A 17921-nucleotide genomic window follows, 5' to 3' on the forward strand; every position below is an offset into this window, starting at 1 on the left:
TTAGCAGCACGTCACGGATGCAAACTCCCATTCTAATTTAATGCCATGCCATGATAGTGGGGTAGTGGGTGGCCAGTTACTCTGTATTTCTGGATTCAGAGCTGTTTAGAATTTACTGTATATATAACTTTAAGTTTGTTTAATTTCAGTTACTTCTAGTTGTGTATGAAACCGTGGTATAAATTCATAGCATCCATGAGTCAAAATGTTGAAAAATAGTGTTTTATTTATTTTAACACACACACACACGCACACAGAGTAATAAACAGAAAAAGGAATCTGAGTTGTCCGGTGCCTGGAGAGGAATGGTGGCAAATGTATACACTGACCAGCCACGACAATAGAACCACTGGTGAAGTAATTAACATTGATTATCACATTACAATGACACCCATCAAGGATGGGATGTATTAGGCAGCAAGTGAACAGTCAGTTCTTGAGGGTGATGTGTTAGAAGAAGAAAAATGGGCGAGCATAAGGACCTGAGTTTTTTTGACAAGGGCCAAATTGTGATTGCTAGAACACTGTGTCAGAGAATTTCCAAAACAGCAAATCTTGTGGGGTGTTCCAGGTATGCAGTGGTTAGTACCATTCCTAAAGTGGTCCAAGGAAGGACAACCAGTGAACTGGCAACAGGGTCATGGGCACCCACTCATTGATGCACATGGAGAACAAAGGCAAGCCTAACTGTAACGATCCCACAGAAGAACTAATTTAGCAGACTAGCCAACCCGCGGCGTACCATACGCTGCATAATCAGGCCGATTTTTTTTTTTGATGATTTTTAAACACAGGGAGAAAAGTAACATTTGAAAAATCGGTAATGTAATAAATCAGCAAGAAAAGCAACATTGTAACAATGCATGGAACGAACCAACACACAATCTTCCGTGACTGAAAACTGGCGGACCGTCCTCGTGCCTCCTCCTGCCTGACGGAGGGTTGGGGGTGCACGGCGCGGAGGTTGGAATGGGAGGAGAGGAGAAGGACATCCATTCAGCTCCGTCTGTCATGCTAGTCTGTTGATTTCTCGTTCAGTATGCACTGCCCGCTCATGTGCCCACCTCCAACTCGTCACTTGAGTCGTCATCTTTATACAGTCCAGATGTACGTATGACTGACGTAGACTTTTCATTGCTTTGTGCGGATCTGGCTGCTTTTGTATATATAATCCACTAAGACACCCGGCCACGGTAGTAGCTAGGTGGGAGGGGGGTGTGTACAAAGGGTTGGGACGTAAGCAGTGGGAGCGTATGAGTCGCGCAGTGGGAATTCCACGGTTTGCAGCCCGAATGGGGTTCAACGGCTTACCCACGCCGGGTAGACACACGGTCAATGTCATTCATAATTATTTATTGAATGCTAAACACTTCTGGAAAGACGCAGTTGTCTAAAACGGGTTGGTGTGAGAATACAACAGTAAGCGAATGAAAAGATGGAACTCTGGAGAGAGCAAAATACAACACAATAGTGAACCCGCGGCATAACAAACGACGCATAATTATTTATTGATGGTTGAACACTTCTGGAAAGACACAGTTGTCTAAAAAGGGAGGGTTTGAGGATACAACAGAAAGTGAATGAAAAGATGGAACTCTAGACTTTTTATTGCTCTGTGCGATTTTGGCTGCCTTTGTATATATAATCCACCAAGACACCCGACGACGGTAGTAGCGGGGTTATGTGAACAAAGTGCAGGAGCAGATGCGAATTGCTGTATGTAGCGTGTAAAACAGTTTGCTATGGTGCACGCGGTCATGCAAATAACGAAAACTTCGGTTTTTAAAGACTGCTTACTTCATTGTGTTTTAACCTCAGTTGTAAAGGAATGTTTTAAAGACCCTATGGGATACCCCTCGGTTTTGGCTGCTTTTCTATATATAATCCACCAAGATACCCGACCACGGTAAGAGGGGGGTGTGCACAAAGGGTAGGGACGTAATGAGAGGGAGCTTATGAGTCACACTTAGTGGGAATTCCACATCTTGCCCACGCCTCTCTGCGCTGGGTAGACACACAGTCAATCTTGTGCATAATTATTTATTGAATGCTAAACAGTTCTGGAAAGGCACGGATCTCTAAAACGGGTTGGTGTGAGAATACAACAGTAAGTGAATGAAAAGATGGAACTCTGAAGAGAGTAGTATACAACACAATAGTGAACCCGCGGCATAACAAACGCCGCGTGGCTCACATGTGCATGTGGACTCTTACCACAGACGAAAGGGACTAACTGGGTGGTCGGTAAGTTTTTGCGTCCGCGCAAATGGGCAGGCAGTGTAAATGCCTAGAGAGCGAGGGTAGACGCCGGCCGGTGAAAAGAAGTGTTGGTGGGCAGGAAAACGTCTTCAGTGTTCATGCAGGAGCATCTAAGAAGACGCATGTAGCTGTAAGTAGCATGTAAAACATGGCCCTGCGAGTCGTCGTCATATCCAATGGGCTTGGAGTTGGTGGCCGTGGCTCCTTCCTGCATGCGCCATAGGTGTCTCACATAGGTGTCGGCGGCTTAGTGAATCCACGCCCCTTCCGACGTGCTTTCCATAGTTGTCTTGCCTTAGTGAATTATATATATAGATACTGATGAAAAACGTAATGCTAGCAATGAGAGAAAGGTGTCAGACCACACAGTGCATCACAGCTTGCTGCTTATGGGACTACATAGCCACAAAACATTCATCATCTCCATGCTGACCCCTCTCCACAGCCAAAAGCGCCTAACAAGCAAGAAAATGAGCATCAGAACTAGACTATGAAGCAATGGAAGAAGGTGGTCTGGTCTGATGAATCATGTTTTCTTTAATGATCTTTTTATGATCTTGGGGAAGAGATGATAGTAAAATGGGATATGGGAAAAAGCTTCTGCTGGGAAACCTAGCATTCATGAGGATGTTACTTTGATATGATGAAAAGATGGAACTCTAGACTTTTTATTGCTCTGTGCGGTTTTTGCGGTACCTCCTCCCTAAAGATTGTTGCAGGCCACCCCGCAACGGCATTCCCTGATCGCTGTGACCTCTTCCAGCACGATAATGCACACTTGCATAATGCAAAAATTGTTCAGGAATAATTTGAGGAAATGACAAAAAGTTTCATGGTTTTTACTTGGCCTCCAAATTCCCCAGATCTCAATCAACCATCTGTGGGATGTGCTAGAAAAACAAGTCCAATCTGTGGTGGCCCCACCTCATACCTTAAAGGACTTAACAGATCTGCTGCTAACGTCTTGATGCCAGAAAGCACAGGCCGCCTTCAGTGGTCTTATGGAGTCCATGCCTCAATGGGTCAGAGCTGTTTTAGTGGCATGATGGGAACCTTCACAATATTAGGCAAGTGGTTTTAATGTTTTGGCTGATCAGTGTATGTTGTGCAGCTGAATTTGGAATTAAAGAAAAAAGAGTGTATTTGGCAGAAATCAAAGGAAACTGTCTTAATGAGTTCAGATCTTTTCATTTTGTCCTTTTTTTAAATGGAAATTCCATGTGTGAGTATGGATGGGGGGAGTGGGCTTGTGTTTGGTACAGCAGCTCATATTTGTATTTAGAAAAAGAACAGATAAAGAATTTTTTGCTTAGTAAACAATAGGCTTATTAGTTTAACAACCACATTTGTGCATTTTACGTGTAAAGTGGTTATGCATATTAGCCTAGTACCTTCTTGATAAACACCTTATGAATATTTTATTAGAACTGTGGCATGTAATTATGACCATTTACTTTCTCTTAGGCCATATGTATTATTTATAGATATTTTGTTTAAAAATTGTATTACTTAAAAACATGTATTTTATGGTAAGTAAAATAAAATAAAGTGACATGGCTTATGATGATAGGGTAATAACAAACAAAAAAGGGGTTATACAGTAATGGCCAAGTAATGAGATATCTAATATAGCTTATCAGCAGAGAAGTAGTATAGGGTTTAGAGCTCATCAACCCCCCCTGCCCCTGTTGTAAAGAGTTGAAGAGTTTAATGGCTCTGGGAACAAAAGATCTGTTGTATTTATTCGTATTACAGCTCTATGATACCAGCCTGCCACTAAACCAATTTCTCTGCTTAATGATGGTGGTGTATAGAGAGTGATGTTCATTGTCCATGATAGATGACAGCTTGCATAGTGTCCTCCTCTCTGCCACTGTCACCAGGGATCCTGCTTGTCTGATCAGCTTTTCAATGCAATTAGCATCCCTGTTCTTCAAGTTACCCCCAGTACATCATAGCATAGAAGAGAGTACTGGCAACAACTGACTGATAGAACATCTGCAGGAGTTTCTTGAATATATTAAAGGAGTGTAGCCTCCCTTGAAAAAAGAGCTGACTTTGCCCCTTCCAGAACAGAGCCTTTGTGTTTTCTGACCATCAAATGTCATCCAAATACACTACAAGGTATTCATAGGTCTTGACCTACTTCACCTCAATCCCCTCAGTGGATACACGTCTTAGTGGAGGTGTAGTCCTATGATAGTCCACGACCATCTCTTTGATTTTGGAATTGTTCAACAGCAGTTGGTTTGACTGACACCATCCCATAAAGTCATTACACAGACCCCTATACTTCTCCTGTCCACCCCTGACACACCCCATAATAGCAGTGTCACCTGAGAACTACTGCATGAGGCATGTCCCTGAGTTGTAGCTAAAGTCTGATATGTATAGAGTGAAGAGGAAAGAACAGCCCCCTGTGGATCTACTGTGCTACTGATTACAGTCTGTGATGTGCAGTTCCCCAGTCTGACAAACTTAGGTCTACCAGTGAGGTAACCTGTAATCCTGTTCAAAGCAAGTTGCGAAGCCACTCCCATCCTAAGCTTCTTCTCCCTCAGTAGAAGAGGTTAAATAGTGTCGAAGGCACTAGAAAAGTCAAAGAGCATGATTCTCACAGCACTACATAATTTGTTCAAATGCGAGTGGGTCCAGTGAAGAAGGTGGACATTCAAAACCCCCTTCTATCGATAGGCGAACTACAGGGGGTCTATTGCATGATTTACCTGTGCTCTGAGGAGATGACGAATTAGTCACTTCAGGGTCTGCATGAATATGGGATGTTAAGGCCACAGGCCTGAAGTCAATTAGTTCACTGGATTTCACTTTCTTTAGAACCATTATGAGACAGACAGGAGGTCTTCCACAGTGTGGGAACTTTCTCTAGTCACAGGTTCAGGTTGAAAATGTGCTGAAGAGGTTCTACTATTTCAGCACCGGCCCTTAGAAATCTTGGACTCACCTTATCTGGGCCAGCAGCCTTCCTAGGATGTAGCCTCCTCAGTTCTCCTCTAATTTGATCAGTAGTGATGGTGTGAGAAACAGAGTTGAGAAGCAGGGGGGCTATTAGCACCTTCTGATGAACGGCTATGGTAATGGGTGGGAAGGGCTGCTTGATCTATGCTGGCAGCTTGTCAGTGGGTTGTTTGGTAGCTGTGAAGGAGGTGGTGGTGCTGGCCAGTGAGTTTGTGACAGGGAAAGAAGGAGCAGGGTAGTTGAACCTGTTTTAGAAAAGATTGAACTCAATTGTTCTCTCCACACAGTCCTCTGCTGTACAACTGCTCCTTTGCATACAGTTTTTGATGGTCTTGATACCATCCCACACCCCCCTGATGTTATTATGCTGCAACTGGCATTCTACCGTCTTCCTGACTCCTTAGCCTCTTTAAGTCAAACCTTAAGATCTTTCTGTACACTCCTCAGCTCTGCCTGGTCCTTATATTTGAAACCTCTCTTTTTCTTGTTAAGAAACATCCTTAACATCTCTGGTAATTCAGGGCTTATTATTAGTAAAGCAGTTGTAAAGCATACAGTTTTAACAGGGACAAAAGTGTGTCCATAAAGAAGTTCAGATAGTCTGTAATCCAGTTTGTCATCCGCTCAGTATCCTCCTCACGTAATAGCAGCAGAACACTCCGTAGACTCAAAGCTGGGTTGTCTTTAAACTAAACAATTGTACTGAGGCTGTAGGTAAACAAGATTATCATCAGATAAGGTGAGCGGCTTGGTAAGCATTCCTTACATTTGCATGGAGAAGTCAGTTGTGCTGTTCTTTCTGTTGGGACAATCAGCATACTGAAAGAAGGATGTCAGAGTCGAGTCCAGTGAAGTATTGAAATCGCCAACAGATTGGAATGAAAGCCTCTGGGTGTTGTGTCTGTAGTCTCACAATGGTACCAAGTATGATATCACAGGCCTTCCCTGTTTTCGCCAGCAGGAAAACATAACAACAACAGTGACGTGAGAAAACTCCCTGGGCATGTAGTATGGATGTACACCCACCCAGTTCAATGTCCCTACAGTATATTCTTTCCTTAATCCTAGAATCCCTGAAGCCAATGAAAAAAGTTGTAATGCTAAGCCACCTTAAATTCCTTCACACCTCTTTATCAGCATCTTTGTTTCGTTTTCAGCACAAGTAGTTAACCAACCTGCTAACTCATCTCCCACCGACACAGCTGAAGTCAGACACAAAGTTCTCCCACCAAGTAGAACAAAATTACACTGGGTACTCAAGCAGACATTTTGACTTTGTATCGATTGATATTTGGGCTTGGGTTTTTACTTATTGAAGGCAACATGTAAATTGAATGATTTCTTTTTCTTTGGTGTTATTCTTGAATAAAATAAAAGATCTCTTGTTTTGTTATACCTTTAGTGAAAGTGTTTTTTTGATATTTGGACTTGAGTCTTCACACATTATACACTTCATGTCAAAAGTTTGCCATTCGTACTATAAAATGAAAGAAGTTTCTACTCAAGGTATGTGTTCAACATTTCTTGCATTTCTCGCACTTCCTGTCATCCAGCATTTACAAAGATCATTTTAGACATGAAACACACATGAAATATGTGTTCCAAATAACAATGTATTATGTACCCTATGCAATTCCAGACACCTCACACCCACATATTCAGACTTTGAATTGTAAGAACTTTTTGTATGACATCTGTGGGGCATGAGAGATCAGGCTGCCTGCTGCCAGTACTGATTGACATATTCACAAAACAGACACTGATGAAGAGGTGCAAAGGAATTAGAGGTGGCCCGACATGACTTTTTTCATAGGCTAGTGTTAATCATTATATGCCCCGGGTTACACCATCTGATGTTAATAAACTTTGTGATACCCCCACCTTTGCTTTTGCCACAACATTTAGCAACCTCATCTGCTGTTACAGTTGTGAACCCTGGAATGTCCATGCTTTCATCAAGAATACTGTCAGTTAGCCATCAGACACAATAAACTGCACTTCCAATAGCCCTGATTATTTTAATTAGTGCTTCTAGCTCATCCGTCATTACTACCGATAGAAATAGATGGTTTATATTTCCTGCGTTTGTTCGCAAGCTTTACCTTTACCTTAATGCCGGCCCTGCATCCTCGATACCTGTTCCTTGGTTCTTCTGGAATGATCTGTGCTTCACCAGGACGTCTCTTCGTTCCGAGTGCGAGTAGCTCTTCCTTCGTATCAACAAATTTCCTGACACTCACTTGTGTTATAAAAAGATCCATATCCATAGTATACTTAAGCAAAAGCACTGCACATGACAAAGAATCAAAATAGAGCTAGTCACCTAGTACAAACCATGACAAATGATGTTTCAATTTAAAGAATTTAACACCAGTCATGGTGAGTTTCTTTTAGCTGGTTCTGGTCTCCTACAACAGTGAAATGGAAAACGTCTGAAATGACAGTGAGATGGATATCTTTAAAAACATTATAATGTAAATTATAACTTGATGCTTTGGTGGTGGTTTTTCTGTTACCATTTTTCTGAGTGGAGTGTAGTTATTACACAGAATGTTTTACTAGTCATTCTTATCTACCAAGAAATAAACTGGTTTGCTTTTTAGCAAGAAAACTAAAGAAATTATTAGAATTGTTTCCTCAGTGTTGTTGTGCCTAGTAACCATTCAGTGACAGATGAATACCATTCAGTTCAAGGTACAATGGCCTCCTGGTTCAGTATCATATAAAGAGCTTTTTGTTAAGCCACTTATTTTTCTTGTTAACATATTTTTAAAATGTATACATGTTCTTTAAATTCAAACCGCACCATTTTTTCATGGTTTGTACTTAGTGACTGTTGGGTTACCTTTCTACTCCAGTTTTACTCTGAACCTTGCGATGTGTAGCATTTCTTGACATTTAAAAGCAAAAATTAAACCTGACATCACTTTGTCTGGCAGCCTAGTGATTCTCCCATTTTAAAGCTCTGTGGAAGGATATTCCAAAGTGTAGCTATAAACAAATAAAGCTAGCGGTCATGCCCAGGTAAATAAAGCCTCATTCTGCTGAATATTTTACACTTCTGTCATAGGTATAGATTAGCATATTTGAAGGAACTGTAATTATTCAAAAGTTCTTCCAGTATATAATCTGAAGTAATAATGTTTATTTGTTTTGCAGGATTTACCCAGTAAAGTTAGAGTTGTGCTGGGTCAAGCTAGCCCATCTGAAGAAGTAGGATTTGACAGGACAGAAAACAGCACTTCTAGTTCTGAGGATACACAGCCTGGGTTGCCTTTATCAGAAGCCCAAACCTCTAACACAAGCCCAACAGAGAGCAGCATTGAGGTGCTCCCCACACCTCCATCTGAGCCGTAAAATATTGAAAATGAGAAATGACAAGCCCTTAACAGAGACTAATGCATGCACACACTTTGTGACTAAAGCGTTTAATCAACTGCAACTTTAGAGATGCCACCCTAAATACATATTTTGAAATGACATAATTTTTGTTTTTTTTGTAGTGAATATGCTCTGGCGGTTACAAATTTAAAGCATAGTTTTTGATTTAAAAGACGCAGGATATGCCAAATAAAATATATGCAAAACTGTTGTATAATTTAAAATACGCCTCTTTGTAGGATGCTTATGTTGCATGTTTTAGGACAATATTTCCATTCCATTTTTTATTTGTTTTTTCTTCTCCAGTTTGTTTCAATATGCTACAACCACATAAAAATTACCATTTACTGTGTACACACTATTTTTGAAACACATTAAACTAAAATTATGTTGCTTTTATGATTTCTCTGTTATTGTAAATAAAACTCACTGTATTCTTATACTGTATGTATTTTTAAGGAAAGATTATTTTAGCCAACTAAAGTAAATAAGCTAACTGCTCAACCCCCTAAAACACCTACATATTCATTTTTCTTTTAAAGATTGCTGTCTATTGTGAAATGAATCTCTCAACATTTGCTTGTTGCCTGCATGCGTTTGAGCGGAGGGGATCAACACAGTAGTCTCATGCTTCCCACTCTGTGAAAGTTTTATATTCTGCTAGGTTTCTTATGTCAGTAAGACCCTGTAATTTCAAAGGATTTTAAAAAGGCACAGCCAGGGAAACTTTAATTTTTATTGAATTTATTAAAAGCATGCAACAATCCAGTCAGAATTAACAAATCTAAAATCAAATCAACCCCCACCCATGAGAAAGAGACGAAGGCTAACAACCAGAGCAAAACTGTTAAGAGTAGTCAAGAGAGAAAGGAGTCTTTCCCCCCAGTGTAAATGCTTATTCTAAAATGTTATTGATTAAGACCTGCCAGATTTTTTAAAAGTTTTGAATAGATCCTCTAAGTGAGAATTGGATTGTTTCCCCAGTTTCAAATAATTTATATAACGTCAGTTACCCTCTGACTTAAAGATATAAGATGATCTGTCCTGTTACAGAATCCTTCAGTGTCTCCCAGAGAATTCCTGCAGAAACCTTTTCAGATGCATTTTTCTGAAAAAGAAAAAAAAAATTAGTTTCTTTGGATATAAATTCTGTACAGTTCTCGTCAGCTACTGACGGGATTAATATGCCAGCTGTGAGATGAATATGTTGTGCATTGTGGTAAAATGAGGTCCATGGCTGATTGCCTTTTTAAATAAATAATCGGTGCATCTGACAGTGCAGATCCTGTTCCATGCTCCCTCTTCCAATTTTAACACTCTTGGAGTGAGGGTAAAGGTGCTTTTATTAAAACAGAACCAAAAACAATGTCCACAGTGCAGTGCTTCAAAGTTAATAAATAAATAATCCATAAAAATGATATGATAAAAGTGGAGGTTAAAATCCAACCCAAAACAAAACCGTTAAAACTATAGCAGGAAGTCCTCCTTTTTAAAGAAAACCCGGTGCATTCTTCATTCAATCTGGTGGCCCTGCAACAGGGGAGTAGCCCTATCAGCAGTTGCAGCTGCCTTTTACTACTCTGGTAGCCTTCCATCTCCTTGCTATGTACAGCTCATCCCTCTAGACCAAAACTTGGGTTCCCCCAACAGCCACGGTGCTTATGCAGAGGCTCAGCCTCCCAAGCCTCCCTGACTCCCGCTTCCTTATGCAGTGAGCCAACCACCTTTTGAGACACTTCAGCTCTTTTACATCACACAGCTGGAGCAACTGCTTCCTACTGCCCCCTACAAGTGTTGGCCAACCACTCCTCCTAAGGGGCTCTCCTCCCAGCTGCCTGCATTCCAAAGCCTGCTCTCACTTGCTCACTTCCACACCGGCTTTTTTCTCCTCCTGCCTTCCTCTTCTCTCCAGTAACGTCCATCCTGCGTTCTTCGATCTTTTTCCTCCTCTCCGCACTCACGCTTCTCCTTTTTATAATGAGGATGTGTCACAGGTGTGACGATTAGTAGCTCCCATCAAATCCCACACTTGTGTAATTCAGTGTGGTAACACCCATGACTGCATTGTGCATAGGTGAGGAATCGCCCATGACCATACTTGATGATGGAGGAAAAAAAAAAAGTAGAAGCGCAAGTGCAAGGAGGGAGAAGAAAAAAGAAAGTTTTAGTTGAGTGATGATGAAGACACTACGCTGTAAAAGCCGGTGTGGAATTGAGCAAGAGAGTGCGGACTCATGATGAGAAAAGGCAGGCAGCTGGGGGAAGAGCCCTGGAAAAGTGTTTGGCTGACCAGGTTTCTGAATGGCTCTCCACGGTAGGCAGCAGAGGTCAAGGAGGCTTGGAAGGGAAAACACCAGCGTGAGTACCCTGGTCGTTGGGGACCCAAGTCTTGGCCCGGCGAGGGAAATGTTATGAAGCCAGGGGATGGAAGGCAACCAGACTAGTGGAATGTCAGATCCAACTGCAGATAGGGCAACTCCCCTGTTGCAAGGCCCATATGTGAGAAGCAGGGGAGCCGCCTTTTAAAAGGAGAGCTTCATGGCAGTTTTAACCTTGTTTTAATTGGATGTATTTATTGGATTTTAACCTCCACTTTTCATCTATTTTTATGGTTTATTTATTTATGGATTAACTTTGAGCACTGCACATTTTTTTGTTTTCAATAAAAGCACTGAACACTCGTACACCATCCCCTTGCTCCAAGTGTGTTTTGTCCCCATCTGACAGCTGATTCAGTTACGTTATCGACAGTGATGGGTTTAAAAGGCTTCCAAAACAAGAAGAGGGAGCATGGAACTTGACCCACACTGTCACAGGCATAGTGATGTGTCCTTCATGATAAAGAGGGACATGGTCAGAGATAACAGTAGCATTGAATTTGCAAGATTTGATCGTAGGCAAGAAATTGTTGTCTATAAAGAAATAGATACTTTATTAATCTTAAGGGAACATTCACATAATTAAATTAAAGAGTAATAAAAATGCATGTAAAAACAGACAATAACTTTGAATAATGTTAGCATTTACTCCCCCGGGTGGAATTGAAGAGTCGCATAGTGTGGGGGAGGAACAATCTCCTCAGTCTGTCAGTGGAGCAAGACAGTGACAAAAGTCTGTCACTGAAGCTACTCCTCTGCGTGAAGATGACACTATTAAGTGGATGCAGTGGATTCTTCATGATTGACAGGAGTTTGCTTAGTTCCCGTTGTTCTGCTACAGATGTTACTGTCCAGCTTTATTCCTACAATAGAGCCTGCCTTCTTAACAAGTTTGTCCAGGCGTGAGATGACCTTCTTCTTTATGCTGCCTCACCAGCACACCACCGTGTAGAAGAGGGAACTCGCCACAACCATCTGGTAGAACATCTGCAGCATCTTATTACAGATATTGAAGGACACCAACCTTCTAAGAAAGTATAGTCAGCTCTGACCTTTCTTACACAGAGCATCAGTATTGGCAGTCCAGTCCAATTTGTCATCCAGCTGCACTCCCAGGTATTTATAGGTCTGTACCCTCTGCACACAGTCTCCTCTGATGATCACTGGGTCCATGAGGGGCCTGGGCCTCCTAAATCCACCACCAGTTCCTTGGTCTTGCTGGTGTTCAGATGTAAATGGTTTGAGTCGCACCAACAGTCTTATCAAATCCCAAAAAATAAAGTCTTTGATTAGCTTCCTGTACTCCTCCTCCTGCCCACTCCTGATGCAGCCCACAATAGCAGTGTCATCAGCGAACTTTTGCACGTGGCAGGACTCCGAGTCATATTGGAAGTCTGATGTATATAGACTGAACAGGACCGGAGAAAGTACAGTCCCCTGCGGCATTCCTGTGCTGCTGACCACAATATCAGACCTGCAGTTCCCAAGACGCACATACTGAGGTCTGTCTGTAAGATAGTCCACAACCCATGCTACCAGGAATGAATCTACTCCCATCTCTGTCAGCTTGTCCCTAAGGAGCAGAGGTTGGATGGTGTTGAAGGCGACAGAGAAATCCAAAAACATAATTCTTACAGCACCACTGCCTCTGTCCAGGTGGGAGAGGGTTCGGTGTAGCATATAGATGATGGCATCCTCCGCTACCACCTTCTTCTGGTATGCGAACTGCAGATGGTCGAGGGTGTGGCGGCCCTCTGGCCTCAGGTGGTGAAGCGGCAGTCGCTCCATAGTCTTCATCACATGTGACGTCAGAGCAACAGGCCAGAAGATTCAGCTCACTAGGGCGTGATACCTTTGGGACTGGCATGATGTTTGTCAAAGCTTCGGGAGTCTTCCCCCTGTTTCAGGTTGAAGATGCGCTATAGAGGACTCCCCAGTTCCAATACGCAGGCCTTCAGCAGTCATGGCGATACACCATCTGGACCTGCCGCTTTGCTGGCACGAAGTCTCCTCAGCTCTCTGCTCACCTGTGCTGCTGTAATTGTGGGTGGGGATGTCTCACCTATGCTGGTTTCAGCAGAAGGATGGTTGGAGGATGAAGTTCTCCGAGGTAAGAGTGGGTTAGGGTTGTCAAACCTGTTAAAGGAGTTGTTAATTTGGTTTGCTCTCTCCACTTCTCTCTCTAAGGTGGCACCCCGCTTCGAGCTGCAGCCAATGATGATCTTCATCCCATCCCACACTTCCTTCATGCTGCTGTTCTGCAATTTCTGCTCCAGCTTTCTTCTGTACTGCTCCTTTGCCGCCCTGAGCTGGACTCAGAGTTCCTTCTGCACGCTCTTGAGCTCATGCTGATAACCGCCTTAAAAAGCCCTTTTCTTCTGGTTCAAAAGGCCCTTGATGTCACTTGTAATCCATGGCTTGTTAGCATAGCAGTGTACTGTTCTTACTGGAACTACAATGTCCATACAGAAGTTGATGTAATCAGCTGTGCAGTCAACAGCCTCTTCAATGTTCTCACTATGTGACCCCAGCAGTATATCCCAGTCTGTAGTTCCAAAGCAGTCTCTCAGAGCCTGCTCTGCCTCAGGGGACCACTTCCTGAATGATCGTGTGGTTGTTTTTTCAAATGTTCATTTTTTTCCCTGTGCTTAAAACTCATTAAAAAAAGTGCTTTTAGCCAGTGGTTGGTAGCGCTATAGCGCAAACTATTGCAGTGTTAGTTTTCTCTGTTGTTCAAGGTTTTCTCAGTGTTATTCAATGTTTTTACATTTAGTTTACTATTACACTGTGCATTCTATGGTTTAATTAACTATATTTGTGCTTAAAAACTTAAGAAAAATATATATTTACATACAGTTTGTATGGTCTGGAACGGATTAATTGTATTTACATACAATCCTATGGGGGAAATTGCTTCGGTTCACAACCAAATCGGTTTACAACCAGAGTTTTGGAACGAATTATGGTCGTGAACCGAGGTTCTACTGTACATTGTCACATGTGATCGCTTTAGTCTTAACTAGCAGAATACCCGCGCTTCGCAGCGGAGAAGTAGTGTGTTAAAGAAGGAAAGAGAAAGAAAAGGAAACATTTTGAAAATAACGTAACATGATTGTCAATGTAATTGTTTTGTCACTGTTATGAGTGTCGCTGTGATATATATATATATATATATATATATATATATATATATATATAGCAAAATACCCGACTTAAGGCAGAAGCGCAGTCAGCGTCTCAAAGGCGGCACAGCTATGCGCGTGCGCTGGCTGCTTTCGACTTTTGCTGGGCAGGAGACCCCAGTTTTTGCAGACACGTTCATGATATCAAAAGTCTCAGCTCTTTGGAGGTCATTCATATATATATATATATATATATATATATAGCAAAATACCAGCGCCTGGCGGAGAAGTAGTGTGTTAAAGAAGTAATGAAAAGAAAAGGAAACATTTTAATAATAACGTAACATGATTGACATTGTCATGAGTGTTGCTGTCATATATATGCCTGCCTAAATAAGTCACCCTCGCTTTGCTCTTACTTTATTTACCGTTCATTTAATCATAGCTAATGGAGGAAAAATTATAAAATGGAAGGAGGATGGCTTTACCAAAACAGTTATTGATGGCGAATCGATTATTCATAAAGCTTGAATTGGTGATCTGTTTTTCTGTGTTAACCTCATATTTTTTCATACTTCTTCTCAAACTAAGGTGGTGCGAGGGTAAAATGAATCGGGATGCGCTGATCAATGTAATCGGTGTACCAGGAAATCATGCATTGACAAAAACTCCCCTTTGCTTGTAATTCAAATTGTGATTAAATGCATTATTTTTTAACGCGTTATGGAGCACATGCATCGAAGCTTCTCAGCTGTGCTTGTGCTAAGAAAAGGAAAGATTTTAAAAATAACGTTACACGATTGTCATTGTAACCTTTTGTAAGTAGTGCCTGGAGGATTCAGTGTGGAGAAACTCTAGAGACAGCGTGTGTATTAACTTGTGGATTTTTCTGTGAGTATTTGGTGACAGTCTGACGAAGTTGCTTCGGAAGACAGCGTTAGCCGCGGAGCTCAGCTCATAGCGAAATGAGATGAATGGGAGGGAGATGATGACGTGACTCCCCACCCGGCTTAACTGTCAATCCCCCACAAACACAGTCTCTCGGAATTTGCATAAGCACACCCCTTCACCTACAATTTTAACTTAGTTACAAAGTGATCAAAACTCGTTTATATCCTGCGTCCTCTCATTAAACTTGTATCCCGCATTACCTGTGGGCATGTGAAACGCCAGCGGTAGCCTGTCTATGAACTTAATTTAAAGTTTAGGTTTACACCTTGCTTTCTTTCCAAGGTAGCAGCATTTATGAATATGCTAGTATATGTCACTCACTCGCTTCTTATTGTTTCGCTGCCTTCTCAATTATATAATGCATGTTTTCTTAAGCGCTTTTTGCAGGTCTTCCTGGTTTTCTACGCACTGCGTTGACAGTCAGTTCACGTGATTACGTGGGAGGCGTGATGATGTCAAGGAACTCCGCCCCCCCACGTCATTCCAGCTCAACTCCATTACAGTTAATGGAGAAAAATACCTTCCAGTTATGACCATTAGGCGTAGAATTTCGAAATGAAACCTGCCCAACTTTTGTAAGTAAGCTGTAAGGAATGAGCCTGCCAAATTTCAGCCTTCTACCTACACGGGAAGTTGGAGAATTAGTGATGAGTGAGTGAGTGAGGGCTTTGCCTTTTATTAGTATAGACTAGCAAAATACCCGCGCTTCGCAGCGGCGAACTACTGCCTTAAAATTTTTATTAAGAAGAAAATTAAACCTTTTTAAACTGAGGGAAAATATGCCAATAATTATTTGTTAAGGATCTCTTTGTATAACATGTTGTCAGTTCGGCCCTCCAGTTGTAACATGACCAAGCTGTGCGCTGAGCTTACTCTTGAGCATGTAACTTACAGTTGGCCATGTGAACAGTAATCTTGTCTCAAATGTCACAGCTTGGATTGCTGCTGTCATAATCGGTTTGAGTTTCATGGTTTGTTTCAATTACGACAGTATTTGCAGGATTTGTTGTGTTGAAGTGACATTTGGCATCTGTCAAGCGTTGTAAGCACACAACCGGTTTCATTGATAAAATCACATCCAGCTTTTGAGAGTTTAAACATTCATAAACATCAAAGTGTCCACTACTGAAATCGTCACCTGTGAATCTAAGATGTTTATGAGGCATTGGCGGTTGTCGAAAGGTGTAAACTATTTGGCCATTTCGGTACACTTGAAAGCGACAACCGAACAATTCAGTGGCAGCCATCAACTCACATGCAGAACCATAGGTGACGGGCTTAAGCATTTCACTCTTATAGTGCTCCTGTGTAGTATAATTATCTCCTGTACCGTAATCAGTCCACACCTTGAACCTGTCCCAGTCATTCAATACATGAGACAGAATCTTCCTCCGGATATCAAGAGTGAGCCTGATATGGCCGTGCAATATGTAACAAAGGAAAAGGTAGGTGGTATCTCCGGGCAGGAAACCACTCGGTAAGTGATAGTTCTTTGATCGATAGTGATCATCTCGATAGACATGGTAATCGGGGTTGGAATGATAAAGGAAATGGGTACCTGAGCAATGTAAAGTAATTGTAAAATACCTATACAATACCTATAATTGTAATAAACAAACAATAAAACAGCGGAGAAGCCGTGGATTAAACAAATTAGGGCTGTAGTTATCAGTAGGGAGACGTGAATCCCATGGCGAAGCAAGGAAGGGAATGTAGAGACGGGCGACGGACAGTCTTATATAGGCAGGCAGCCAGCCAACAACGTGGGAGGCGTTGAGATGGGGGACACAACGCCACCTCACGCGGTGACCAAGGTGCAGGCTATGGACGAATATATATGCGTAAGTAGGATTCAGTTAGCGTTGGGAACCCGTGTACCAAATTTCTTGAAGATGGGCCCATAAGTAACAAAGACTGTTGAAAAGTTCAATATGGCGGCCAACAGTGGCATCATACCACTGAAATAAGTACATACATTGGTTTTGGTTAGTGCAGGAAGCCGCCTACCAAATTTCAAGAAGATGGGGCCATAAATAAGAAAGTTCAACATGGCAGACGTTGTTGACCGTTATGACCATTATGCATAGAATTTCGAAATGAAACCTGCTTAACTTTTGTAAGTAAGCTGTAAGGAATGAGCCTGCCAAATTTCAGCCTTCTACCTACATGGGAAGTTGGAGAATTAGTGATGTTGGAAAGTTCAATATGGCGGCTGACAGTGGCATCATACCACCGAAATAAGTACTGTATGTGCATTGGTTTCGGTTAGCTCAGGGAAGCCACCTACCAAATTTCGTGAAGATGGGGCCGTAAATAAGAAAATTCAACATGGCGGACGTTGTTGACCGTTATGACCGTTACGCGTAGAATTTCGAAATGAAACCTGCTTAACTGTTGTAAGTAAGCTGTAAGGAATGAGCCTGCCAAATTTCAGCCTTCTACCTACACGGGAAGTTGGAGAATTAGTGACGTTGGAAAGTTCAATATGGCGGCCGACAGTGGTGTTATACTAACGAAATAAGTACGGACATCGGTTTCCGTTAAAAGTTCAATATGGCGGCCGACAGTGGCATCATACCACCGAAATAAGTACCAAATTTCAGCCTTCTACCTACACGGGAAGTTGGAGAATTAGTAACGTTGGAAAGTTTAATATGGTGGCTGACAGTGGCGTCATACCACCGAAATAAGTATGTACATTGGTTTCGGTTAGCGCAGGGAAGCCGCCTACCAAATTTCGTGAAGATGGGGCCATGAATAAGAAAGTTCAATATGGCGGATGTTGTTGACCATTATGACCGTTACGCGTAGAATTTCAAAATGAAACCTGCTTAACTTTTGTAAGTAAGCTGTA

The 17921-nt window shown here is 41.9% G+C and overlaps 1 protein-coding gene across 3 annotated transcripts in view; it reads left to right on the forward strand.

The window, feature by feature from the left end:
• The window catches only part of tbc1d17 (TBC1 domain family, member 17), a 214265-nt gene extending 205202 nt beyond the window's left edge, over positions 1-9063 (forward strand). For all 3 annotated transcript variants that reach the window (XM_039773894.1, XM_039773893.1, XM_039773895.1), the window contains one exon: positions 8395-9063. In XM_039773894.1, coding sequence (XP_039629828.1) covers positions 8395-8592 — 198 coding nt within the window. In that variant the 3' untranslated portion in view covers positions 8593-9063. The remainder of the gene's footprint in view (positions 1-8394) is intronic.
• Positions 9064-17921: the final 8858 nt, after the last annotated feature.

The sequence above is a fragment of the Polypterus senegalus genome, chromosome 13, assembly GCF_016835505.1.
Source record: "Polypterus senegalus isolate Bchr_013 chromosome 13, ASM1683550v1, whole genome shotgun sequence".
In the NCBI taxonomy this organism is placed as follows: Eukaryota; Metazoa; Chordata; class Cladistia; order Polypteriformes; family Polypteridae; genus Polypterus; species Polypterus senegalus.